General features: G+C 38.3%; 1 protein-coding gene across 8 annotated transcripts; it reads left to right on the top strand.

Moving 5' to 3' along the window:
* The first annotated feature begins 1,148 nt into the window (after positions 1-1,148).
* On the top strand, positions 1,149-27,818 carry LOC6031861 (calmodulin-lysine N-methyltransferase). 8 transcript variants are annotated; one of them, XM_038256551.1, is made up of 2 exons: positions 1,149-1,764; positions 26,166-27,818. In XM_038256551.1, exon 2 carries the CDS (start codon positions 26,388-26,390, stop codon positions 27,435-27,437), a length of 1,050 nt encoding a protein of 349 aa, XP_038112479.1. In that variant the 5' UTR covers positions 1,149-1,764; positions 26,166-26,387; the 3' UTR covers positions 27,438-27,818. The 8 variants fall into 8 exon arrangements, with proteins under 8 accessions (XP_038112479.1, XP_038112478.1, XP_038112485.1 ...); XM_038256550.1 differs by lacking the exon at positions 1,149-1,764 and adding an exon at positions 16,945-17,083; XM_038256557.1 differs by lacking the exon at positions 1,149-1,764 and adding an exon at positions 17,096-17,918.
* Positions 27,819-27,965: the final 147 nt, after the last annotated feature.

Raw genomic sequence — 27,965 nt, forward strand, 5'->3', positions numbered from 1 at the left:
GCTTTAATGTTTGCCTCAAATCCACTTCACTTTTATCGCTTTTTTTCGACTCGATAACTGGACTAGATTACTGGAATGAATCAGGTTGTTCCTTTTCTATTTGTAAACTGTAAAAGATTTTCATGCCTATTTGAACGCTATTAAAAATTGTGAGACAATCAGTTATAACTTTTATCATTATAAAAAGCCAAGTGCCTCATTGTCTAAACAGCAACCTGTTTTCTTCTACTCGAAAATCAAAACGCAAACTAGCCGTTTGCAGAGACGACTAGCTGGCAGGCATTTCCCAGCTGTTTTTAAGTGGATCTTGTTGAACTTCTAGTTCGCTCACGTCGCGCCCGGCCCGGCTCATAACAAACATGACGGACTGTGACTCTTGTGACTGCCTACCGCGGACCTGGTGTTCGTTCCTCCACCCGGCCAGATCCGCTGGGGACACGAGGACGCCACCGATCAAGCGCAATAATTATACCTACCACACGAATTTTCTCTCACTCTGGCTCTCGTCTCAGCCAAGTCTACCACGCTGCTCTAATTGATGAACATATGCCCAGTTAGTTTTGGCAAGTTCTTTGCAAAATCGTCTTTGAAATGGTTTGATTAAAGATGATAATCCAAAACATTTTTAAGTATATCATTATTTATTTTCAATTGTTTTTTTTTTATATTTTGTGCAGCTTTTTTAAATTATGTTTGATTTCTATTGCAAACAAAATCGAAAATGACACGTTTAAAACACAACAAACAACAAAAACATAACATTATTTTCAAAGTCTTGGAATCACTGCTTTTTAATATTTATTACACAGCTATCACATGTGCACATTGCAATCACGACGACTTGGTATTTATGAGTATCAATGAATGTTCAGATATTGAAAAATCTGACTCCCCAGAGAACCGGTCATTTATTTTTCGGTCCACCCCGCCGCCAGCCAGGCACGGTGAACAAGCCGACGGTGGACGCCCTCTCGGTGGGACACGACATCCGTCAGTACTTGTTTGAGTTTGCAGCAAATCACAGAGCTCTCAAATTCGCGGTCGCGACACCATCATCCCGAGACTGACAGACGTGCCCGGCGGTGGTTTGCAGCTCATCGCATCCCTCAGGGCGTCGTCGTGAACTTTGAGCCGACTTGGGTGCGTGCGGGTGGCCACTTTCATTGATACTTTAGCACCAGCTGCAGCTCCCAGCTTCAGGGTCGGGGTCAGTGAGCAGACAGCAGAGGAAGAGTGTGGAGGCGCACGGTGATTTATGCTCTTTCGCTTGCATCGGAGTTGCGCTAGCTTCCGTGGCGTTCAACAGCAGAGACCAAGATCAAAGAACTTGTTTGGCCCCAGTTATTAATGTGAATCGCCAGCGTGCTGGTTCTGGTTCGAGTTGCTAAAGTTGGGCCAGGTTCAGGTCAAGTCGTCGTGAAGAGAACCAGAAGGTGGCCGGCCTGGCCTGGTGTGGTAGAGTATTGTGTAGTGTGCCTGTGAAATGTGCCAAAATAGACAGGGGTACGATCTGTTTATTTTCATCATCTCGTAATATAATAACAACATGTGTTCCGCCGGCCGCAGCCAGGATCAACAGTGAAGTGGCTGTAAATGATCTCGGGTGTGTGCTGTCTAAGGTGTGCGAGAAAATGGCAAAAGTGATATAGTACACTGAAGAGTTCAGAAGGTGGGATCGCTCAGGGCATAAGTGATTTCCTAGTGGGGCTTTAGAACTGCTGCTGCTTCTGTTGGTGTACCTTGGCAGAACAGTATCGGGAAACGGTGAGTTGGGTGTAGGGTTTAGCTGATATTAGGATTAGAAATAAACTTTAGGTACAATTCTCACTAAATCAAATTATAATCTGAGATTAAAGAGCTTTTGAAAAAGAAACTGATCAACAATTGATTTGACTAAATTTAAGGTCGTAGATCGAAGGACCATCACTTATGGGACAATGACTGTCAATGATGGTTCTGAATTCAGGGTTCAGAAATAATAGATTAAAATGAAAAAATAATCATGATACCTATGTAAAATGCCTCTACAAACAACACAAAGAAACCCATTTTTTGATTGAAACATTCTGAATCAAGATTTGAATGTTTTTTCTAAAACAAACATGGCCGCCAAATGACCGATCTGGAATGATGCCTTCCAGAGCCTTAACTTGTTTACGTTCAAAAATATGTTTTTTTTATTATGTTGAAATATTATTACATAGTTGAAGAGCATTTAACGAATGACAGAATGAATACATTAATCGAAATAAATCAAAAAAATGTTACAAATTCACGCTTTGGGCATGAGTAAAGGAAATTGAATGTAGTTTTTGTAGTTTTTTTAAAGACCACATAACAATCAGTCATGTTGCTAAAATATTGGTATATGGTCCAAAATAATGGTTTCTTTGCTGCTTATTTTTGAAATAAAATAGTTTTAATATTGAGGCGGGTCAGATCCGGCCGCGATGATTCTTGAAAATTGTTCAATTACTGGTCCTTTAGACTGTTCATGAGATATTTAATAAATAAGCTTGAGATCAAATTTTCAAAATTTAATTAGAAACATTCATTGGTTTTTTTTGTGCTTAAGTAATTGAAAGTACAATGCTGATTCAACGTAAAAGTTTGGTTTTTGTCATTTTTGAATACCCTATTTTTATTTTATTTTTTTTTGTCCGAATTATTTTTTTTAATCTTTTCCTTAATAATATTCTTTAAAATAAATTATTGAATTAATAAAAATACAGAAAAAATTAACCAAATTGAAAATTCTAAACCATGAGTACCGTCATCTAGAGCGAAATGGGACTCAAATCAAATAGTCAAATGACCGATTCTTAGCGAAGCTACACCAAAATGTCACATTTTTCAATTTTCAATATGATTTTTAATATGAAAAAAAAACATTTTTATTATGATGCAATAATTGCAATGTGCTTTAAATGCGTTTTCTTACCTTAAAAGCCAAGAAAATTGACCAAAAGTGGTCTGCAAGCCATTGTACGGGAGAGGAGTTTTTTCTTAAATCTGCTCCTTTCGTTGTCTCGTCACGAAAAGAAATGGCTGGCAAAAACTCAAATTTCATCCAATTCTTTCAGTTCAAGGAGCAAAAGATTCGTTTTTTAATTTGTGATAATGTGTAGAAGAGCAAAAGTTTTTAAAAATCAAACTGGCAAAACTGTAGCGATTTTTGTAGTGTGCCTTTTAAAAGTCCAGTTTTACGATGTTGTCCCGTCACGCTACATTTTTATTTCAGGGGAAGCACAGGTACTATATGGTTCATTCTGCATGATATTTCTTCGTAGGAAAATCAATTATCTTTCCAAATATGTAATAACATTGGGGGGTTTCTTCTTTTATTTTGCCACTACAGCCAAAACGCTGAAAAGGAGCCGAAGAATCGGTCAAATAGGTTTTAGAGCACTTTAAAGCTTGAAATTTGGAAATCGAATGCAATAAAAGTTTTGTAATCTTTTTTCAGAACAACTATTCACGGATAAAATTTTGCTTGAAAAAAGTTAAAAAAACAGCAGTCATGCATTATTGCCATTTTCAATTTTCAATATAGTTGTGTTTTTGAAACATAAAAAATAAAATTTCGATGATTCTTTTTTCAAAGGATGATAACATTTGATTTCATTCAATCGACAAAAAAAAATACAATAAACTTAAACAATTCCAAATTGCAATTATTGAAAAAAGCTATTTTGTGAAAATCGATGTACGGGAATCTTATTTGTAAGTAACATTTTTTTATTCCTTTGTTTTCTTCTAAAATCTTATGAAACATAACGTCCGGCCCGCCACTGCTTTATAAAAATTAGATTTAGTCCACAAGGCCAAAAAGTTGGGCCCCTGCCTAAACAACAAATAAATAAACAACAACATTCGAAGATTATTACTGTCTCAAATAAACGAACAAATAATTATAGAAACAGCATAAATCGTCGCAATGCATTTAAAAAATAATTAAAAAATAATTAAAAAGGCAAAACACTGCCCTAAGTATAATTTCAAACATTTTATTGATGAAATGTAAAGGCTTTTTTTATTTTTATTTGAAGCTATACAAGAAAAAAGAACCTACGAGATTAATTTGGCAAACGAAAATATAGAATGGACTACTGTATCGGAACAATGAACGAAGTATGAAGTTATAGTTATAAAAAAAAGTTTAACTTTAAATTTCAATGGATTTAATAAGTTTCTCAACTATTTCAGGTTGAGCTAGATACAATTTCCAAACGATCTTTGAAAATGCTTAGGGATGAACATAAGCCAAATTTATTAAAAAAGAAATTGAAGTAATTTACACCTTTGAAAGTTATACAACGTTCACCAGACAAAGTGGAAACATTTGGACGTTCAAGCAGATTATGAGTTCTTGTGCCATGTTGGTGAGAAGAATGTTCGAATTTTGTATTTGTATGAGTTTGGTTTGATAAACTTTTATTGTAAGGTATGCACTTCGGAAGAAACCGGTCAAGAAAAATTTCAAATGAGCATCAGCGGCAGCGAAAACAAGCTAGAGAGGGTGAGGAAAAGCCCCAAGAAAACGTTCCCTCTCTTTTGTTCTGCCGATCGTAAAGCTGTTTCTTGACCCCCTTTCTTTTGTATATAGATCAACGGTATGACTTCTAAGTGGAAGGTTGAAAATCGATTTAAGAAATTTGTTTCATATTATTTGAAGTTTATTTAGAAGATAATCGTAAGTATTTCCCCAGACGGCAGTTAAGTAAGACAGTAAAGGGTTGAATAAAGAATGATAGATCAGAATAAGAACATTTTTTGGAAGCTTATGCTTTTTTAAAGTTACCAGGCCTTCTGTGAACGGGTCAACATGGAAGGAAGGACACGTAGACATACCGTACCAAATGATCCGAAATTTAAAAACAATTATCTTTGTTCTAGAAATTTGTGCGAAGTTGACTAAAACTCATTGTTACACACATTTCTCTAAAAACTGCTGCCAAAAACCTCCAAGAGATCTTTTTTTTTGTTTTGATATGTATAGAAAACACACAAAAATTATTCAAAAAAATATTTTTTATACATGAATTGTTTGATAAATTTATCAACTCCAAAACCATTACGCATTTGACGTTAATTTTTTCGTCATACTATTTTTTAATCAATTGTTTTAAAAAAGTGCCTTTAGGGAGACTTGATCCCTGCATTTTTACAGTCACTGGAATCAGCCTCAAGATTAATTAATTGGGCTGGGTTTTCGTACATAGTTTCCTTTTGTATAGTTGTACATAACTTACTGCAGTTTGAACCATTTTTTAAAAGTTTTGTCAACAAAAATTACCAGCTTTTTAAACATGCTCAATTTTGGTCAAAAAAATAATATTTTATGTTTTAAAACATTTTACATACTAAACTTGTTATATTTTGAACACAAACGTACAGGTTTTATATGAAATTGCTGTAACTTATAGAAAATTAATATTTTGGATGAATAAGAAACATTTTGCTTAACATTTCTTCAAAATGTTGAAAGGGGGACCAAGTTACCCCTAACATTTTGAAAATTCCGGTTTAAAATATTGTTTTAAAACGTTTGGCATGATTCGAAGAGTTCATCTGATGAAATACCCTTATCAGCCAAACATAGTTGAATGTTTAAGCTTTCAATTCATGAAAAAAGTTCAAAGTTTTGTGAGAAATTGACAGAGTTATGTGCGATACAAAAAAAGGGGATCAAGTCTCCCCACTCTCCCCTACTTTTTATATCAAACCTCATGAATTTTCTAAAATTTTCTCCTTCTCATTCAACTTCCCCCCCACCGTGCCATAGCGCAATAATTTACACAATCAATTTCCACATTAACCTAAATATTGCGAATATTTAAACGCCATAGTCATACCAGCGGTGTTACCCTTCGGCCCAAGCCCAAGCTGGATCATGTAGGAAAATTCGAGGTGGGAGGGGTACGTGATTTTCCCGCTTTCCCGAGTTCGGGGCCGTACATCACAACGAGAGCAGCATCATTTGTTAAACTTTGCAACCTTTAGTGTATACAAACAGCACTGGAAGGCAGTAGAGTGAACTCTGAAACTTTTTGATATTTTCTTTCATTTTTTTCCATAATTGAGATGCGTGGAGAAAGGGAAGGCGGGAGTGGATAGGAAATGATCCACGCTCTTGAGAATGGATGTTTACACCATTTGGGCGTTTTGTTTACGTTCCTAATTACTTCAAAGTGGCTCGCGTATTCAGCGTACAGCAGCAACAACAACGCCAGAGATCAACAACATTTTTGAGAATGAAAATGTAGCCATGATCTTCTTTGGGAATGCAAGAGCAATTTTGCGCTGGTGTTTGATTGGGCTTAGGTCAAATTTTGGTAATTTAGCCTTTTTTGCAAAAATAAATAAATAAAAATAATTTTACAATACACTCAATACACTGGTTGGTCACGTTTTTTGTTTGACACTTTTTAGTTTGTACTCGTTGGTTTGACAAAGTCAAACTAAAAAGTGACGAACTGTCACATTTTACACGGGCTTACACACACTACTAAACCAAATATTTGCTAGTGAGTGGGAGCTCGGTGTCAAATTAAAAAGTGACCCCGTTCGGTGACAAATCAACGAAGTTTCAGTGTACCTACAGTTACTTATTTGGAAAAAGATCACTGATAAATTTGGAGTCCATAATGCCATTTTTATGTGAGTAGAAACTAACACAAAATTGTACTCATTCGTTCGTTGTGGCTGACATGATATAAGCACAGATTTGATAAGTTAAAGGTCTCGGGATCGAATCTCGTAACTGAAACATTTTTTGCAGCTAAGCTTTTTTTTTCAAGTTGAAAATGAAAATAATGAAAATTATTTTTTAAACTTCTTTTTGTTAATTTCGTTAAAAACAGTTGTTTGGAAGAGAACACCTATATTGGTATATTATCTCTTTATGACGTTTCTCACATTTTTTTTGCTTTATTCTGGGTTGAAAATATGCAATTCCAAAGTCCGACCCCATCAAAAGGAACAACATGCATCGCATATTTACCGCGGTGGGCTGCGAGGATCTTTTCGCGCCGCGAGGCCAACCTTGGCATGTATTCTAAAACCGGTGTCGGATCTACATCGGCGACGTCGTCAGTCTATTTTTTGATCGGCGTCGCGTCTCCCGCCCCCTGAACCGTGTCTCCATTTTTATTCGCGCCATTTTCACCTCAAAGTGCTTTTTATTTAAAGCTAACATTCAACGGTCGGGGGAAAATCTCGGCTAGGGTTGGGTGAAGGTTTTGTAAATTTAATGTCACAGTGTTATTTTAATTGCTCTCACGCAGATTAAGACATTGTGAGAGAGCGCGTCGGAGGGGAGATCGTCGTCAAATTTATTTCGCTAGTCGGTGCTTCTAACTTTCTACTGGTGGGGGTGGGCAGCTGACGTACGTACACTCCGCGAGCTTCTGATCGTGATGATCTGCAAGGTGGAGAGATGCTGCTGGTTGGACTTCTGGTAGGTCAGATCTGATATTGCTGTGGGGGTGGCGCGTTGGTTTGCTTATTTAAATCATTCTTCTTCCAAGAAAGTAATTTATTACACCGTGTTCGGAGATCTTGACATGATGGAGGTTCCGTGCGGATATTTCGGGACAGTATTATAAACAAATGGCTGCGATGCCGTCGAGAATGTTTTAATTTTGGAAAAGATCACACGAGACCGATCGCGATGCCATTTGGGCTAGGGAGCGGGGATGTCCTCTTGCTTGGGTCATCGGAACGCACATGGAAAAGATTTTACGATTGAGGCTGTTCACAGCATGGTATTTTTTCAAGGTTGAACTTTTGAATGTTCTGTTTCATCAGCCAAACAAAACCAACTAAGCGAAACTTCATCTTTCTCTCAACCCCCTTTTTACGCTTTCGTTGTACTTTTACATGCAACGTTAAGCTTACCCAAATCCTTCTCTACTATCTTTCTGCGAACAAAAACATGTAAATCTGGTAAAATCTTTTGCTAAATGCTAAATGTATGACAGTTTTGAAAAAATGCAAATTATTCAAAAGATAATATTATATTTGCCAACTTCTTTTTCAATCAACGTTTGCATTACCTTGAAAAAAAAAAAGATGTTAAGAACCTTTTCATTCACATCAACAAGCCATTTCACCGACACTCAATCCGGTATGCACCTGTTACCGGGTTCAAGATCGCCACTCCACGTGCGTCAGCCAATTTATACGGCCATACCATATTTATACGATTGTCGGAAGGCGCTTGTAAATTGTTTGCATCTGAGGGAGTTGAAGATCCGACCCGATGGTCTTCCGGCAACGTTTGCGAATGAAAAAGTGTTCTCCGAAGTGGAACCAAAAATGATTCACTTCATTTGGCGCATCCAATCATCCGTTGTTGGTCCCGGCGGAAAAATCAAGCTAATTATTAAATTCCCCTCACGGGACCACTTTTTTCTCGTCATGTATGCTAGTCTGCACCGTCGGATTTGGACTCTTGGCAGCTACCACTCGGAGAGAGGAGGCTGCCTTCGCCGGAGACATCTTGAACTTTGGCGCCCGAATCTTGAACAAGAAACAGAAGTTGTCTTATGACGTGCCAAATAGACAGCCAGGCAGCGCATAATAAATTTAATTAAATTTTTTCCTTACATTTTACAAAATAATAAGGCCAACGTGCGATCATGTCCCGGGGTACCGCGTCATCTTTGGCGGCCTAGACTTGGGCTGGGATGAACCGGGTTGGCAGGTTTGTACTTTATTATTGCCGAAATGGCCGTTGTGCACTTGTTTGCGCGATGATGATAGTTGTAGCCATAGCCGTGCAGTATCCCATCGTTTATTTGCCAAACGACCACCCAGCCCTAGTCGGTGCTGTATAGACTGACGTAAAGTGACGATGAGTGATATGAATGGGTGTAAGGTGCACGGGATTGTTGAAGTTGCATAAGCAAATACACGTCTGGTGTGGCGAATTTATAGTAGAAACATCTTAGTTAAACCATTTTCTAGCCTTATATATCCGTATGGAGGGGAAATATACCCATTTTAATCACTCTAAGCCGTTCGACCAATTCTCATCACTTTTGCCGTTTTCCACTATCAAATCAACATTTTCAGATGTACCAACAATGGAGATTTGCTTGCTCACTTTTATTTGAGCTATTCATTATTTTGGAACAGTAAAACCACTTTATGAAATCTGTAATTCATGATCAAAGTGCTGATAGGCCGATAATAGAAATAGGCTGAAAAAGGGTATAGTTCCCCAAATACTTGTAAGATTTTTTTGTTCTGAATAAATTGATCAAATTGTTTCAAAAAATCCATAAAAACTAGGATAGAACTACTCTTAGTGCTTAGAAATAATCAGATTTTTTTACAATCTAATTGTTTTCCAATTTCAAAACACAACTCTACATTTTTACGTTGATGTCAGTAAACGCTTCAGTTTCTCCAAGGTATGGCAGATATGGGCTCCCTGAACATGCACCCATGGACTGTATTGAATTTTAGTGAATTCCCTGCCAATAAATAAAATGGTAAATTTCAGGTAACTATGCTATGGAACTATCATGAGCGTGTTCAGCGAGTCAAAATCTATCTAACCTTGATGAAATTGAATCGTTTACTGACACCAACTTCAAAAATGTCGTGTTGTGATACAGTCCAGACTCAAGTTAATTTCGGATAATCGAATCACAAATTTTTGTTGTTGTTTTCTTATTTTTGATTGTCGAGCTTAAGTATGACCCCTAAACTACGCTGAAAAGATTTAGAATTTTTTAATCAGGGTCGCATAACTCGAATTTGATGTTAAAAGCAATTAAAAGAAGAAAATAAATTATTATTTTTGTTCGTTATTCGATTAACCGAAGTCTCATACAAACCTTCGGATAATCAAACTTCGTATAATCGAAACTTCGGATTCATGTGAATACTGTTTATCGAAGCATTTATTTTTACAAGTACAAACAAAGAAAAAATACTCTGAATTTAAAAAGATCGTTCGTTGGATTAAAAGCTGCTGGCCAAAATCTGAGTCCAAGCTGTACCGATTCTTAGGGTACGCCACCGGTCACTTCCGAAGACCCTAAGCTGGACGGTTCCAGACGGACGTTTCGACGCGCGACAGCAAAGTAGAGAACAGGATGGTCACGTTGCCGGCCTTCATCAGGACAGGTTTGGAGAAGTTGGCTGTAGATTCGGCAAGGGTGATCGACGTTTTCTGGCTGGAAAGTGAAGTGCCTGAACGGGGAGTTCCCGATTCTGGAAGCGCATCCGGAAGATTGGGTTGATGAGGCCTTCGGAACGGAATTCAATTTCGAGCACTTCATACTCCTTCGAGAATGACACAGATTTTTTCGGCACGCTCTCCAGGGTTCATTCGGCAGGAGCTGCGCCGTCGCGAGATGAGCATTTGTGGGCGGAAGAGTAGAATGGAAGTAAGTGAAGTTGGCAAGCCACTGTACACATTCTCACTACTCACAGGTGTTGTAAACCGCCGGCACCGAGTGCAACATCCGCTCTGGCTACCTCCGATAATCCCGCTTCTCGTCGTCCTCCTCTTTGTCGGCTCCTTCTCCTCATCGTGAAAATCACCTGTCTCGTACTTGTCCAAAAACCGGATGTTTATCTTCTTCAACGCAATCTCGTTGTTCACGCAACTCTTCGGCAGCACCATCTCCTCGATGATCTCGTTACAGTCCTCGCGGGAAATGACCTTCAATCACCAATCCCGGGCCACCACCACCGAATACAACCGATGTGAATCCACATTCCTACCTCCCATCCTAAAAAAACAAACAAAATCAATCACAAGCCCCACAAAACACCCAAGCTTTCCTGCTGCTGTTTGGCTCACGAAGGTTTCCGCGTCCGATTCCTGGCTGCTGCCACCGTCGGCTTTGCTTTGCGTCCTAGAATCACCAGCAACACCGGACCCACCAAAGTGTTTGTTTACATTTGGAACTTAGTCGTACACGGTTACACGAGAACGTCAAAATGAAAGAAATTCTACAGTCGTATTAAAAGTTAAGACTTTGAAATCAGCTAGTAAGGAGATTTTCAAAAACTTTATCAGTAAAAGTTTTCATATTTTAAACAACAAAAAAACTTTCCCTCAAGCTAATTTTAACAACTTTTTAAATCAAAAATAAGTTACTTTTGTCATTACGATAATATTTTTTTGTGTGTAGTGATGTAATACATATGCTAAATATGTCAATAAAATTTATTGTGGCATTTAGAGGATATTCAAGCTGATTTCAGACAAAACTATTTTTGACAATTTTTTTTTGTATATTGATTAGAAAGAATACTCGGATTAGTTTTCAAAAAGCCGTAAGAGCCATTGGTAAACAAAGTCCTTTTTTCATCGGTATTCGACCTACTTACGGAAAACCAATATCAAAAATTCTCGAGATTGTTCATCTACAAGTCCTTCAAGTGCCCCATACTTGAAATAAATGAAATTTTGTTTCATTTTCGAGAAAAACGAAAATTAGTGTCAGAGGTCACAGTGGCTCTTACGGCTTTTTGAAAACTCACCCGAGAATAGTTTTATTAACAAATCGCCTGCTGTGTGCTATCTTGTGACACAGACCATTTTGGTCGAAAATGAGTTAATGATTCCGATTTTGAGAACTCGCTTCCGTTTCCCGGATATCGCAATACACACTTGTGACATAAACCAATTTATCATCAAAATGATGGTGCGTCATACATGTTGTTGGAAAATGTAGAATTTTTTTTTTGTTTTTCACAAATTTATGTCGATACACACTTTCAAAAGGCAATGCAATCTTTTGTGTTTGATAGTTTACTGATTACCAAATTATTTGAAACTTGGAGCGTTTGTTAAGCGATGGTAAACAGACCGATTGCTTCAAAAAGTTTGGCTCTATCGTTCATAGTTTTGAAAATATTTATCATCAAACTTTAAAAATAACTTTTCTCGAATAGGACTAAATGGTCGTTGTCACAAGATAGCACACAACAGACATAATTATTTTCATAATAATTTTCAAATTAATGTGAAACTTAAATCATTTGTTTTTTTAGACTTGATGCACGTCAACCAGACAAGATAGTCCATTTTTTTTTGGCTGGCGATTTATTTTACTCTATATTCTTTAAGGGTTTTCCCCTCAGTTAAAAGAAATGATCTACTGTACTTAATGTTTTTCATCATAGAAAATGATGATATAAAATTTCCAATACCATCTCCACACAGCCGCCCATTCCACAGAGTCCGAACATTTTTGTATCAAACACACAAAAAAATAAATAACAATTGTGTGTCGGCGATTAACTCGTACAGCGTGGCATCGTTGCGAACGAAATCCGATAGTTGAACATGTGTAGCACATAAAAAAAGAATCTAACTCCCGAAACGCCACCCCACACTGACCACTGACTGCCGAATCCTTGGGGTTTTTTTCTTTGCTTTTCTTCTGTCTGTCTGTCTCTCAAACTGTTTATGTGACGATGGTTAATGTGCGTCGCCATGTGGGTGTGTGTGTGTGTCGCTTCTCCATAAACGTCCGCACGCGTCCAGCTGGCGTTCAATCATGTGGCGGTGGCCTAGGTCTCACGCCGACCCCAGACTTTAAGAGAGAGAGCGCACAGCATCCGTTGCCGGTTGCCATTGTCGTCGTTGAATCAAAACTCACTTCTGACCGGAGGGATGCACAAGAGGTGTGGTAGGATGATGAAGAAACCGCCTTCGAGCTGACCAGGGGCCTTTGTGGAACGACAAACTTGGGGGGAGGACCAGAGGAAGCTCTAGAGATCTTCATTGGACGGTACTCTGCAATATCCTTGAATCGGAGGATGTGGGGTGGTTCCTGCTTGAAGACTGCTATTAAGAATCGCAATTGCAATATGGTCAATGAAAAAAATATCCCCTTTTTTGTGCCACTGAATAATAATGTTTTTAATTTCGACATTTATTTATAGATTATTTTTAATTCTAAGCTTTGTTTATTTCCTTTGTTTAGTTATCCACAAGCTCCAAACATTTTTGGTGATCATACAAAATGGTCATGTGGATGTTCGAAAGTCGGTAACTTGAGATGGAATTTGACATATTTTATCGTGACATTACAACGCCAACGGTGTCTATTTTTTCAGTTTTTTGAAGGGCGTCCAATTTTCCCAGGTTTAGAATTTCCCGGGAATCGTGAGAAATATTTTTTTAAATTCCGAATATTCTCGAGATTTCGGATTTTTTTTAAACAGTCATAAAATCATGCCTAAAATTATAGACTTACTCAATACCATTAATTGGTGATAATCTACACTCCAATCAAAATAAGGACAGCAGTTTGTAAATTGTACTCTAAAATTACTTTACACATTTCTTGATAAAGTGCACCGTTTTCATGTTGTAGGCATTATAAGGTGATTTTTTAAAGTGTTTACTTTTCTGCAATTTAAAAATATTTCATGAAGGGAGAGGCAGAGAATTATTCAGCTAACTGGTTATTCCCCATATTGTAAAATTAGGCAATTTTACCCTATCAAGTGCAGTCATGTACGCCTTGGCTTTGACTTTGGTAGAAGGCTGTTTTATGCTAAATACATTTTTTAAAAATGTGTATGAACATTTTATTACGAGGGGGAGGGGGAATTCAAAAATACTACGTTTTGCGTTGCGTATGTGAAAATTTCTTCCGTCTCGTTTTTACGAATCATCATGATTATAAAAAAATACTCCAAATATATACAAATCTACGTATTTAAATAAAACTAAAAAAAAAATATTGCAAAATGGCTATCAATTCAACGGAAAACTTTCATACATTCTAAAGTAATACAGTCCAGACTCGAGAATATTAGGCCTCGATTATCAAAGGTTTCGTATATCTGAAGTTCGATTATCCAAAGTTTTGTATGGGGCTTAGGATAATCGAATCACGTAAATTTTTTTTTCGGATATTAATATTTCTTTCTTTTAATTTAAAATTCGATTTCTGAGACCAAGTTTTATTAAAATTTTAATAGTTGATTGTCTAAAAAAAAGTAACTAATAGCATTTTTCAATATTTTATCACTACAATTTTGGCAGCCATTTTGGCGTGGTTTAAGGGTCATATTTAAGCTCAAGAATTAAAAATAATATGCATAACGATAAAAAATGTGATTTGATTTTCCGAAATTACATTTTTCCAAGACCTGCGGAAAATCGAGTTTGGATTGTCGTATTTTTTTAAGAGCGAGTCCACGAGCAAAGCATACCCATCTCGCATCGACCTCACCAATCTGCCTGAAATTTTCAGGGGATGTTTGTACATATAAAACTAGCATCTGGTCAAAATATGAGCACTCTAGGTCAACGGGAAGTGGGGCAAATCGGGACACAAAGTTTTAAGGTTCAAAAACGTAAAAAATCTTAAAAAGGCTATAACTTAGGCAAAATTCAATTTAATTTCAAAATTCAAAATGCATCTTGAAGGGCTTAGAAAATGCAACAAAATGCAGGGTAGAACATCCCAATTGGTTAATTCTAAAGGGAGTTATTGGCATTTTAGTGAAAAAATTGCATAATTTTCAAACTCAAATATAAAAGTGTTCCATCCAGATATCAACTCGGTTCGACCTGCAGCTTGTAGGGGACATCTGGGACTACCATCTGAGACTGAGACCGCTTTGGGTAAGGCAGTTTAACATATCAAATAGACACTTTTACTTTTAGTGAATTTTTTGGTACTAAATTTTTGCTCGGAGGACCCCTTAGATCCCATTTTATGGTGATAATTTTATCATAATCGTGTTCCTGAGACAATTTCACATTAAAAACATGCATAAAAATGTTTGTTTTCATCCATTTTAGCCCTTTAATTTGTTTGCATTTTGTTGCATTTTCTAAGCCCTTTCAGATGCATTTTGAATTTTGAAATTAAATTGAATTTTGCCTAAGTTACAGTCATCCCACATATTCGGAACACCCACAAATTCGGAACAATTTTATGATAATTTGTCAATAGCATGCCAAAAGTAGCTTTTATGTCGACCTTACTATTTTTAGAACCTTCATTTGGACATTATCTTGCTATTTCACTAGTAAAAGTAGTACTTTTTGAACAAAAAACTTCATTCCAAGAATATTTTGTCCAGAGTAGCAAAACACTGCCTCCAAATGGCCTGTTTCATAATTGTGGGATGTTATTGTGCCTCCCACAATTGTGGAACACCTGAATTTAACTGATATTTTCACAAAAAAAGTTATCAAACAATGTATAAAACATCACTAAGCTTGAGTTTCATTGGTTTCAGTGTGTGAAGTCATTATTTGGTAATAAATATGTACTCCTGGAGAAATCCAAAGTTTGTTTACATTCGTAAGAAAAAAGTGTTCCGAATTTGTGGATTTCAAGGGTCAAATTAATTCTTCAAAAACTTCATATAAAAGTTAAAATTTGCAGATGTTCGATACAGCATTCGAAAGATCGCAAGAAAAGCTTTCAAATGAAGGTAAAAGCGAATCATTAAGTTCAATTATCGATTTGCTATGATTTTTTGAACATTGGCCGATCTGGAAACCGTTCCGAATATGTGGGATGACTGTATAGCCTTTTTTAGATTTTTTACCGTTTTTGAACCTTCAAACTTTCTATCCCGATTTGCCCCACTTCCCGTTGACCTAGAGTGCTCATATTTTGGCCAGATGCTAGTTTTATATGTACAAACAACCCCTGAAAATTTCAGGCAGATTGGTGAGGTCCAAGCGACATCCCATACAAAGGGGTATGCCCTGTTCGTGGACTCGCTCTTAAATACTAAAAAAATTTCATAATTTGCTCGTTTTTGTAAAAGTAATTTTTTTAAAAATCAAAATCAATTCTTTGTTGAACTACTTTTTTTTTGTTTCATTGTATCTAGAACGGGAGTGAAATATTTCGAGCTTTCAAAAGATTTAAACAGTGTTGGTGTTCTCGCGCTCTCGCGAGAAAAAATCCTCTCTCTCGAGTTCTCGCCGTGAGCTGGCAAGAGAAACTCACCGATTGCCCGTGCTCTCCTCCGCTCGTGAACGGGCTTTCTCGCGAGTCAGAATTGCCGGTTCGCGAGAAGTTGAACGTGTTAGAAACGAACAAAAAAAAAACACACACAGCGATTGAAGTTACACCTCTATACCATCGCCTGGTTTGCATTCATAAGCCTGATAAACAAATTGCTAGCTTGGAATGAACGGCTAGTACGAGGCGCTCGCGAGCGCTCGCGGCGAGAGTGAGAACGCGAACGAAAATGCAAGCGCGAGCGAGAAGAGAAAAATACTATAAGTTATCTCCCTCGCTCGCGAACGAGAAATGCTTTCCTTCTTCTCGCTCGAATTCCAACACTGAACTTAAACGTATTTTTTTGCATGAACAGAAATCGATAATTTGCGTTCAACAAATCGGGAAACTAGTCGCGAATCTATTAAAAAATGTTTAAATTTCATTTTACGTTTTAAAAAGCTTTTCAATTTTACCACTTTGTCCGTGTAGGTCCACCCTACCGCACTAATTTCCCTGTTTGAAACCGATCCGGTTTTTCCTATTGTCGGCCTACTGCAGCAGCAGTAGCACCAACCACCGACCACGCTGACCACCACCGTCAAACCCGAACCGAGCGAAAGGAGGAGGAAAAACCGTCGGAAAACTTTGTTATTGTTTCGCTGTGTGTTTGTTGTACTGACCCCCGACCCCGTGTCACACGCGGGCCATCCACGAGCAGCAGTCGGCAAATGCCCCCCGAAGAAAACGGAGAAGAAGTAGAAGCAGCGGTGCTTCCTTTTGGCCTTTGTCCCCCACCCTTCCCTCGGATGTACAGTGAGTCCACCCATCAGCATCCAATCTGGTGTATAGAGTAGTAACTCTCGTCCTGGCAGACTCTGGGCACAGCGGAGAAAGACGACGCGAAACGGCGAAACAAACGAAACAGTTCGAGCGCCAGCAGCAGCAGCAGCAGCTGTGTGTCGAGTTCGGGTTTAGTCAGTGTTTTTAGTCGAGCTTGCCACTTTACGTCGAGAGCGTCGTGGACGTAGTTTGAGCCTCCCCCCGACTAATCGGTCGAGTTGTGCTTAAGAGCGAGAAGTAAAAGGATAAACGCGCGCGAATTCGTTCTCGTCTTGTGCCGCAAAGTAGGTTGAGTGGTTTTTATTATGCTGAAATCTTGGTTTTAATTGTGCATTATGTAATGATTTTTGTGAGGTTGGATAGTTTTGCCGGAAGCTTTAGTTTGAACGGTACGACATTTGGAAGAATGGTTCCCTGATGAAGTGGAAGTTCGTCACATGGAGCATATTAACGGTTTTTGAGAACGAACGGTGCAGTTTGTCAGCTGTGAGCAGTGAAGGGACGCAGCAGCAATACGACAAATCGAACAATTTATCGCCAATAATCTGTTGATTATGCGGAAAGTCCCAGGCCAAGTATCTTTTCTCTGCATTTTATGGCCGTTGCCAAGTACGACTTTTTCGTGCCGTATCATATGTTTCGCGCTGGAAAGCAAAGTCCAAGAACAAAGCCAAAGAATTTCCGAGGATACTGATTTGTACATGTACAGAACAAACGGCAGTGGTCGCAACAACAAAGATTCAGTAGCATAGGGGGACTGGTTCGTTTATGTATGTTTGGCGTGTACAGCAGCAGCAGCATCACTCCCCAAATAGGCCAAGGGAGGCCAAGTATTGGCCACTGTGTGTACCAGAATCCGGGACCTGGTATAGGATGATGATGATGATGTGTTGCCAAGCGTTCAAATCGTTTTGACTATGGCCCGAGATGCAGAGAGTGAAGTAGTGGTTGGGATGCGGTGGACTATGGTTTAGTTACAAAACATGATGCTGTGCCTGCTGCTGTTGTGGCTGCTAGTGTACATTAGCATTTAGAGGAGTGAATTTCAACGAGCTGTTTTACGTTTAATGGAGACGCATGGTGGTTTTTGGTTTGATTGCGTGGTGAAACGCTAAAAGGGTAGAGTGTGATGTTTTTTTGAATATGGAAACGTGTATGGTTGAGCAAGCAGGTTTAAAGCTAGTGGTTTTAGATGTTTTTTTAGCGTTTGAGCTATCGGAACAGTGAATTCTGGTGAGTTTGCATCAACACTTTTTATCGTTGTGTTGATCTCTTGGTACCCTCTTTTAAGGTTTGGATGAAATTAAAAAACGCCGGATAACTACACCCAAAGGAAAAATATATCTCAAAATCTGCAACAGTGGATTTGCTGCGAAAAATGTCACATTTTGTAACATTTTTTGCACAAGCCCGTAGATCAGCGATTCTCAACGGGGGTACCGGGCCTACTTGATTTACATTGTAGGGGGTACCGGCCTAGAAGAAGGTTGAGAATCGCTGCCGTAGATCATTTTTGCCCGCGTGTAAACATGTCAGCGATCTGCAGTTCTCACCAACACATATAAAGCCGGCCCGTCCCCGAACAATAATCCAAAGAGAAGAATATGTTGGTGCTCTTTCACTCTCTTTTCATCAAGCGTCCATGGCGCGATGGTAGCTTGTCGGATCAAGAACCAAGAAGTTGGTGGTTCAATCCTCGTTCTGTTAAGGGTTTTTTTTGTGAAATACAACCAAAAAGCCGTCGGTAATGTCGATAATTGTCGGTAACGGGCAAAAATGTCATACCCCTATATCGCAAAAAATGCATGAGGACAGTTTTCATGTAGATTCTGATATACTTTCATGCCGCCATGCATCAAAATCATGCGACCGCCGTTTGGGTGTAGGTGAGCTGAACTCAGCTTAATCAACGTTTTTTGTCACTAAAGTTTTCATGATTTTGTAACAAAAAAAAAGTAAACCGGCAGAGTGAATCTTTGCTCACTGTTGATGCACAGTTTAGTTCAATGCTTTTAATAATCGTTGTTCACTATGCAGTTTGGATTAGCAAAACATTTATAGTGATTTGAAAATCCCAAAATTTCAAGTGCTAAATGTGCTATTTAGCACTCAAATAGCACTTCATCACTAAAACTAGCGAATAAGTGAAGATAAAGGTTTCAGTCGTTCAAAACCTCATAGTGCAATGAAAAAACATACTTTAGGCACAAAACAAAATGATATGGTGCCTTTTCCAAGCCATGGCCTTAAAAAATTGTTAAGTGCTATTGAGGGCCGATGCACGTCTGCTATAAGCTATGGAGAAATTCTCAAGGTTTTTCAAATCGGCTTTTATATGCATTGCCTATGTTAATATAAACCATTTTCCATCATAAGTTTTTCCATACAAGGATCAATTCCGTTCTGCGGGCTGGTCATATGCGAAATTGCGAATATTCGAAAATATACGTCCCGCCCGTGTGGATCAATCGGACCACGCTCTGCACTCGCAATCCAGAGGTCGCTGGTACGAATCCCGCGTCGGGCGTCGGGCACCCAAAAATTCTAAGTGTTAATATGGCGCCAAGCCTTTGCCCCGTGGCCATACTTTCATACTCTTAAAAAAGACAGCTATGAAGTAAGTTCGTTTTTCGTTCTTTGTGAAGGGACTTATGTGAATTTCGGGATTCCCAAAATACGTAAATACGATTTAAAAAAAATGTTCCAGTAAATTTAACAAGGTATCTTTTGCTATAGAATCTGGTACCGGAGTTATATATTTTTTTAAATCACGCTTTTATGCTAAATTTAATTTGCAATCGAAGATGACCTCACACTTTTTAGTTAATACATAGCACCGTTTTCAAGTTATAAACGTTTGAAGGTATTTTTTGGTAAAATTATCAGTTTTTCCCCCCTCCCCCTTCAAAGTGGCCCGAAAAATCAGGGGGCAACAAAAATATTTTTTCAAAAAACTTCTAAAATTCAATAGAAATTTAAGTGCAATCAGTTAAAAATGATTTAAAATGCATTCCTCTGCGTTGAAAATCAGTTTAAGCATGTTTGGGTTGGTTTAAACATCTTTTGAATTTTTGAAATATTCGATGTTTAATAGGGTATTTTAACCATTAGCAGATCCCCTAGTAGAGCCGAAGCACATTTTTCACAAATTTTCAATATTTTAAGCACTTTTTCGTAACCCTTTGTACAAAACAATGAAATCTGAATTCTTTTGAACAGTTTTGACTATTTGTTTCATTAGTTATTTGTTTTTGAGCAGAAATATAGCCATTTGAAAACAAAAGTTTTTTTTGCCTGTTATGTACCCCCTTTTCCTATAGTGGACCCGGGTCCATAATCCGATTGTGGACCCGGGTCCAATATAGGCAAACTGTTATTTTTATACCAAATTTAACCGATATTTGATGTTTTGATACATGGTGTAGGTCTAATGATAGATATAATGGATAAAAGATGAGTTTTGCTCATTCTTCATCATAAACAAATATGTTTCGTTAGCAAATTTGGCTTTAAACAACAACAAAAACCTAACAGACATTTAAATACATTTTCAAAAAAAGATCAAAGAAAACGTTTCAAAAATCACTGTGAACAAAAAAATAATTTAAAAAAGTAATTTAGATGCAAATTTTTCCATATTAATGACATAAATGGTTGACCAAAACTAAACAATAGATTTGTTTACTATTGCCCATAGAACCACGCATGTTTATTTAACATTTAACGTGAAAACAGCTTTATTTATACTCATAATTGAAAAAAATATGCGTTTAGGTTGATTACAACAAACATTTATTGTATGTTTAAGAGAAACTTTTGCTTAAATATACAGTTTTCTTCATTTTTGGAAAAGTTTGGATTTTCGTTGCCCTATATTGGACCCCCTAATTTTTGCTCGAAAATGAGCAGTTCTTCACTTCATTTTAGTAAAGTTCCTTAAACTTACATTATTTGGACTTGCTGAAGTTAAATAATTAGTCAAAAAATGATTGGATAGTTAATTCAATCATAAAATATAAATGCAGTTTTGTTGTGAAAATGCTTGTGGCCATGGCTGATTTCAGATGTCGAACTCAAAACACTTATTTCGGTGAAAAGAACAATTCAATGTCAGTCAACATTGGCCTCAGGATCATTTTCCAATCATAAACTAAAAACATATTTTTTTTTAAATTCAGGCCTGAGAGGGTTAACTGATGCTGAACCTGCAAAATAAAAGATTTGTAGACAACAACACGCTTGAAATTGTGATTTTATTGAATTTTTCATCAAAAACCCTTCAAAGGGTCCACTATAGGGAAGGGGTCCAATAATGGATAACGTACCCTATCGCAAAAAATGTTTTTTCACTTTTTTTTGTTTTCGTCAATTTTACATTTTTTTTTTTAAACTATTGATTGAACTAGTGAAACATGCATTTTAAAACACATTTATTTTTTTTTATTTTTTGCTGGTGAAACATGCATTTTAAAACACATTTTTTTATTTTTTTTTTAATTTTTTGCTAATTTTTTTAGATCGATCAACAATATTACATTTTTGTGAAATTCCGTTTTACAGTACCGCAAAAAGTTTTTTTTCGACAAAAAAAAATGTCTCCAATACTTTGATAGTTTGAAAACTAAAGGTTGCAAAACATCTGGGCAGGTGTAAAATGCATTTGAAAACATTTTTTTCAAATATTAATTTCAATTGTTATATTTTTTATTTCTTTGACCTCCACCCCCCCCCCCTCCTCTCCACGACTTTAGCAAGAGTCGAGGGAAATAAACTTTAAAAAAATTTCTAAAATATTCCTTTTTCATATATGTGTGTTATGCTTAAAATAAATAATTCAAAACAAGTTAAAACTGCAGTAATTTTGATATCATTCGAAATTCAAAAATGTCGTTGTTATTATTTTAAATATTTTTTCATCTACTGTTCAGTATCGAAGTTGTTAAACGAAGATAATCGCCGAAGCACAAGTGGAAAGTGGTTTGTTTTGCATACATTTTGGCAACATTCACCCGGATGTATTCCAAAAAGTTTAAATTATGGCCTTTTATGGCACGTTTACAAACTGCAGTGCAGTGCTTGTGCTTTCAAGATTCTTATCGTCACAGTTGATTTGTTACCCCTTAGTGAGCATATTTTGTTAAGCACTGGAATGTCGTTCCTTTAATCCAATGTACTGCTCTGCCAATTTCTGACGTGAGTCATTGCACTGTTTTGATTTCCCATCCCCACACACGTCCAGCTTTCCTTGAACACATTAAGCAGCCTCGCCAGCTCCTTTATTACGATGAGCTGATGATGAAGAGCAAACCATCGGCGAAATTGAAACACATGTCTCGGTTCATTTTTCAATTTGTTTCATCCCAGACATGCTAGTAAATACTAATGCCCACCACCATCACCCACCGGCTGCCAGGGTGGTCTCTCGTTGAAAGATTTTCCACCCACCTGCAGCATCTTTAGCCGAGAGTCCAACAAACTAAAGACGACGACTACGACGTCTGGTAAACTCGCGGAACGCACCTTTTAGTAATGCTTTTTACCTGTGACATTTGGTGGTGCGAATAATGTTAATTAAAGTTCAAAAAGAAATACACCAAAAATGTCATGACTTTATAAAAAAATATATACATTGTTTTAGAAACTTTATTAACAATCCATTTCAAACCAGGCGTTGCGCGACCATAACCACCATCATCATCGTCGTCGTTACGATTTGTTGCTGTTGCTTTTGTGGGGGTACGCGAGAGAAAAAAAAGGAAAATTTATTATTTTCCTCGCTCCACATGGATCCGTCCACCCACCCAAAACGCCACCGATTGACAGCTTGTTTCAGCTCAGTCTGGGCGGGGTGGCGTGGCGTTGTGAGTTGGCCGGGGGGCTGCACCGTGACAAAATTTATGAATGAAATTTTATTTTTGAACCAAACCACCGACCCCCCCTGCCTTCCGTGGTTTCACACACACACGTACATACAACATCACACGTATACATTAACATTCATCGTTCGTTTGAGCCGTCCCACTCATCGGAACAGGACGAGACAAGATGTGCGGTTTTGGGATGTATCGAAATTTTTGTCATTGTTTTTTGATGTTTTTGCGTTGTTGTTTTCAGTGTACTTTGGTGATTTTGTTTTTGTTTGGTTTTCACTGTTGTGCGATACAGTCGTATCGGAGCGGTTGTAAAGTACCTTCAGGTATCACTCAAAGCTGTTAAAATTGTCATTAAGTAATTAAAACTGAAATTGATTATCTTTTGTTTTACTCAAGGATTATTTGTAGTTTTTTTGCTTTTTATTATATTTTTTGTTCATTATTCTACAGCAACTTTCATCTATGGAAAAGATTCATTTTCAATTTGTTGAAATTATTCCACAACCATTGGATTAGTTTAAAATATCTTTTACTTTGTTGTTTCTATCATTATTTGCGATAACTGTAATGAATTCAAATTAGAACTAACTTTGCATTTGTAATGGGTTTTATCTGGCTGGATCTTTGGTACGGATTTAACAATATTGTTAAACATTCTTTTGTTTTGCATATCACGTTAAACGAGATATCTCTGGAGCAACATTTGAAAGGGGCGGTTCGACTTTGCTCTTACGACCTTTCATTACACGTTTTCAAATGGGACAAAAGGCCGTAACAGAATGACGAAGGCAAACACTGCCTGCCTGCCTGGACATAATTTGAACCCGCTGACATTCTATATAAATTATACAAAATATAGCCAAGTTCAGAAATTTAATTTCTCGTTGAAATTTCAAACTGAAGTCAAAACGGAGTAGTCTTTTCATCAACTTTTGATTCATTTCGTTTTTAAATCGCTTAAAAAACAGCTACAAAAAGTTCCCGACAATTCAGACTGAAAAGCTGATAACGTTAAATACAGATTATAAAACGGAGAGTTGGTAGCCTAAAATATCCCATACACAGTAAAAGCTAAGGTTATTTTTTAAATCAGTTGGTTGAATATAATTTCTTTTTAAATGTAATTTAACCTCAATTCATAAGGAATTTGTGAAATTTCAAATAAAATTATGTAAAATTTTCTCGATGTAATATCACTTTGATTTTTGTTGCTGTGTTATTAACGTTAAAAGATGATGTTATTGCTAATTTTTATTTGGTTTTTCTAATTACAGTTTTTGTTAATATTTTTATTCAGACCGATCTTAGAGTGCATAATTGGCAAAGGGAGCGCGTGATCGTAAAAAATATGCGGAGTAAAAAGTGATTTCTTTTGTGATTTTCAAAGCCCTTCCTATATCATCGTTGATCGGAAGGCACGGCGTCGGGTGGATTGTGTTTAAATTTTTCGAATAAGGTTTAATTTTTTTTTGCAGTGAAAAAGCCAATTCTATATAATGAACTAAAGACGCACTGACAATTTGGATCGTTGAGTTAATAGTGGAGCAAATTAACTGTGTGTTAGTGATTTTGTGTGTTAACCAGAAAGACCTTCCCATAGCATCGTTGCTTGGAAGGCTCGCCGACGGGTCTGTTATGAAAGTACTCCCCATAGCGTCGTAGCTCGGGAGGCATCGCAAAGCCAATACCTTATCCCACTAACCCAAAAAAAATTAATCACGTGATGCTTGAAGGAGATGCTGTGGATTCAACGGTCTCAAGCGGTATCAACAAGTATATAGCGAAAAACTATGTGCTTGATGAGTCTGCAACTTCAACTATTGGACTAACATTCCTCCCTTTCGTTGAACTGCAGGCTTCTTGGGAAGGCGCCGGTATTGACTAATAAAGTCGGGGTCTTCAGGGGTTAAACAGTGAACGGATGGTTGGCTCCCACTGATCATTTTTGATTCATTGTTTAACTTCAGCTGATCTGTCAATAACGGAGTAGCAGCTCATTGGCAGTCAACCATGCTCATGCTCATGCTCATATTTTTATTCAGACCGATCTTATTTTATTCAGGATTATTTCCCTTTACTGTGGCCAACGAGGAAGGTGTTATAATTAACGGTGATAATTTAAACATTTTAATGTGACAAATTTTGTAAAATGAATTATGCACCAGTACAGTTGTCATCAATCTTTTTTTTTTTTTAATTTTGATATTTAAAAAATCCACGAACCGGATTTATATTTGGTTGCTTTGAAATGTGTTCTACAACTTTCCCGAAGAGAGTATGTTGCTAGCTTGCTCCTATAAAACGTTTTAGATGAGTTTTGAGGACGCTGTGTCTTCTTTCAAGAGCAAGTTAGCACCATATACTCTCTTCGGGAAAGTTGTAGAGCACATTCCAGAGCATACGAATGTGAAGGGACCATCCATAAACCATGTGGACACTTTTATGGGAATCTGTTACCCCCCCCCCCCTCCCCTCGTGGACAATTGTCTATACAAAAAAACTTTTTTGTATGGATCGTGGACAATCGCGTTTTGCGTCATGATGGTCATCCTTGTAGCATTAACACTGCACCTTTTATCATGCTCATTGTTCCCTAATTAGGCTTCATCCATAAAGTACGTCACGCTAAAATCAGCCAAAATTTACCCCCCTCCCTCCCTTTGTCACGCTTTTCCTATACTTATAACACGCAATGTCACACTTTCTCAGACCCCCCCTCCCCCCCTAGAGTGTGACATACTTTATGGATGACGCCTTACTGAGTGTTCCATCTTGACAATTGAACTCAATCACAACGACTAATAATATCGTTCCCTTTATTGATCAAAACCCTTCAAGGTTCAAACCCACGGGAACAAATCAATTTTTATCATCTTGATAAGATTTGCTTGCCAACAAACTCACTTATCTCTAATGGTGCATTGCAATGTCCATTCAATAGAATAATTGACCGACGCACCGTGCATGCGATAAGCAAATTAAACTTCTCTGCTTTCAGGTACAGTCTGGGTTCGATTGTATGCCTTGGAATGATTTTATTGCTTTACAAAGGTTCATAGTTGGTTGAATAGTGTTCGGTCGAGATTGAAAAAAAAAGCAAGCTGTATTGATTGCTCCCTGGCGCACGTTGAGGTAAAAGCGGTTTGATTTAATTTAGCCATTCAAATGAACCCCGCTCTGATTGATACACACTGGGTTGATTTGACATGTGGCTGGGGTTTGGTGGGATTGTCTGCTGGTCACGAGAATTGCATCCATTACCAATAGCGTAGCGCAGGTTTGGAGTGTTCTTTATGGATCTGGAAAAAGGTTCGCCTTTTGCGGTTCAAGTGCTTTTTCCCCGGTCAAATTGGCATTTTCTCTCGAGAGATAGTCAAAAGTGGTCTGTATTAGGCCATAGTGCACTTATTCTATCGTTTCCCGTACCGTGCTGAAAGGTTCCCGATATAAATAAACTGATGAAAGCATTTTTGGTGTGCTCTTCTCGTTACAGGAACTCGCGTGTACCTGGATGCTACAAATTAAACAAGTACCGCAGCAGCATCCGACGTGTTTCTGAAGAGCGGGAAGATTTTAATTGGCGCAAAAGTTCAAACGGTTACGGCGAAGATGAACCGGTGTTGCTGACACCGGGTTGGTTGATTTGGTCGCGAAAGCCGCGTGGTATGACATAAATTCGGCCGTTGCGCGATAGTGAACAGATCGACAGCAGGTGATGTCGGCCGCGGACAGGCGCAGTAATTTAATTAAATCCCAGTGCGATACTATCGTGTCGGGCTCGGCGATTGATTTGCTCGCGATCACGAGTGACGACGACGATGGACGCCAGGAGCACGAGGAAGATCAGGGTAGTGGCGTGATCAAAAATAGCTACCACACGTTGTCGGTCAGTGGGACGCGGAACGAGGACCATCACAGCAAGACCATCAACGCACGCCGCCGGTGGAAGCTGCTTGCCAAGGCGCTACGCCACGACTCAAGTGAGGATGATCAATTTTCAAAGTTCAACCTGATCGAGTTTGATCGGGCGGGCGATGAGAAAGACGAAAATATCTTCGTATACCGTTTGGCCGACCGGTACCGGCTGAAGATTCGATTGATCGGTGAACGACCTTGGACGGCTAGCGAGCTGATGGGATTCAACAATACCGGCAATATATGTGTGTGGCCCTCGGAAGAAGCCCTGGCCTATTTCATACTGTCCAGGCTGAACATATTCGAAAACACCAACGTACTCGAACTGGGCGGTGGAATGACCTGCCTGGCCGGTCTCATTCTTGCGAAGTACGGACTTCCTTCGTTTGTCCACGTTACCGACGGAAACGAACTCTCGGTGGAAAACGTTCGAAAATCACTCAACCTGAACAAGTTTAACTGCACCATCAAAACGTCCGTACTGAAGTGGGAATCCGTAGGAAGTGATCACGATGTGAACCACCCGGAACGAGCCCGTTACCAGTTCATTCTGTCAGCGGACTGTCTCTTCTTCGACGAATCCCGGTCGCACCTAATCGATGCCATCTGGCTGTTTCTGGCCGACGATGGGATTGCGCTCGTTACGGCACCCCGTCGGGGTCACACTCTCACCCACTTCCTGAACGAGTGCGTAGCCAAGGGCTTCTACTACGAGCTGCTGCACTGCTACAACGAGGCGATCTGGAACAAACATCTGGAGCTGATCAAGACCGAGGGCTACGACGAGAACATCCACTACCCGCTGCTAATAAAAATGTACAAAAAAGATTACGACCTGGACCACGCCTGATGGCAGCCCGGCACCAGCAGCAGCAAATTCCACACCCTACTTAACAAAAATGAAACGAGTTTTGCGATCTCATGGCACCAATCAAAACTCCGTCGACGGTAGTTCAAGTGTAGTGTAATAGAAAAAAAGGGATTGAAGCAAACTAAACGCTTACGTATTTTGTGCAAATAAGTGCAAATCTAGTCATTAGTAAACTCTAGTCAATTGTTCACAAAAATGCGATACGCAGGGTTGCGATTATTGGAATATTGTTGTTGTAGTAAGACTTAGGTAGTTGGTTTAACTTAATAATGTAGGAGTGAACATTTGAGGGCAGGATAGAACAAAACTCATTTGACTGAATGGTTGTTGAGATGAAGAAAAATGGAAGTTATTTTGTAATTTGATGTTTGCTTTCACTTGCTTTGGAACGGACCTAAAGTTATTTTTAGAAATAACGTCATGATTCGAATTCCCGGGCGCTTCGAAACCCGGATACCTCATCTTGTTTTATCAATTATTTGGATATAAGTTCGCATTATGGATGTT

The sequence above is a fragment of the Culex quinquefasciatus genome, chromosome 2, assembly GCF_015732765.1.
Source record: "Culex quinquefasciatus strain JHB chromosome 2, VPISU_Cqui_1.0_pri_paternal, whole genome shotgun sequence".
NCBI lineage: Eukaryota > Metazoa > Arthropoda > Insecta > Diptera > Culicidae > Culex > Culex quinquefasciatus.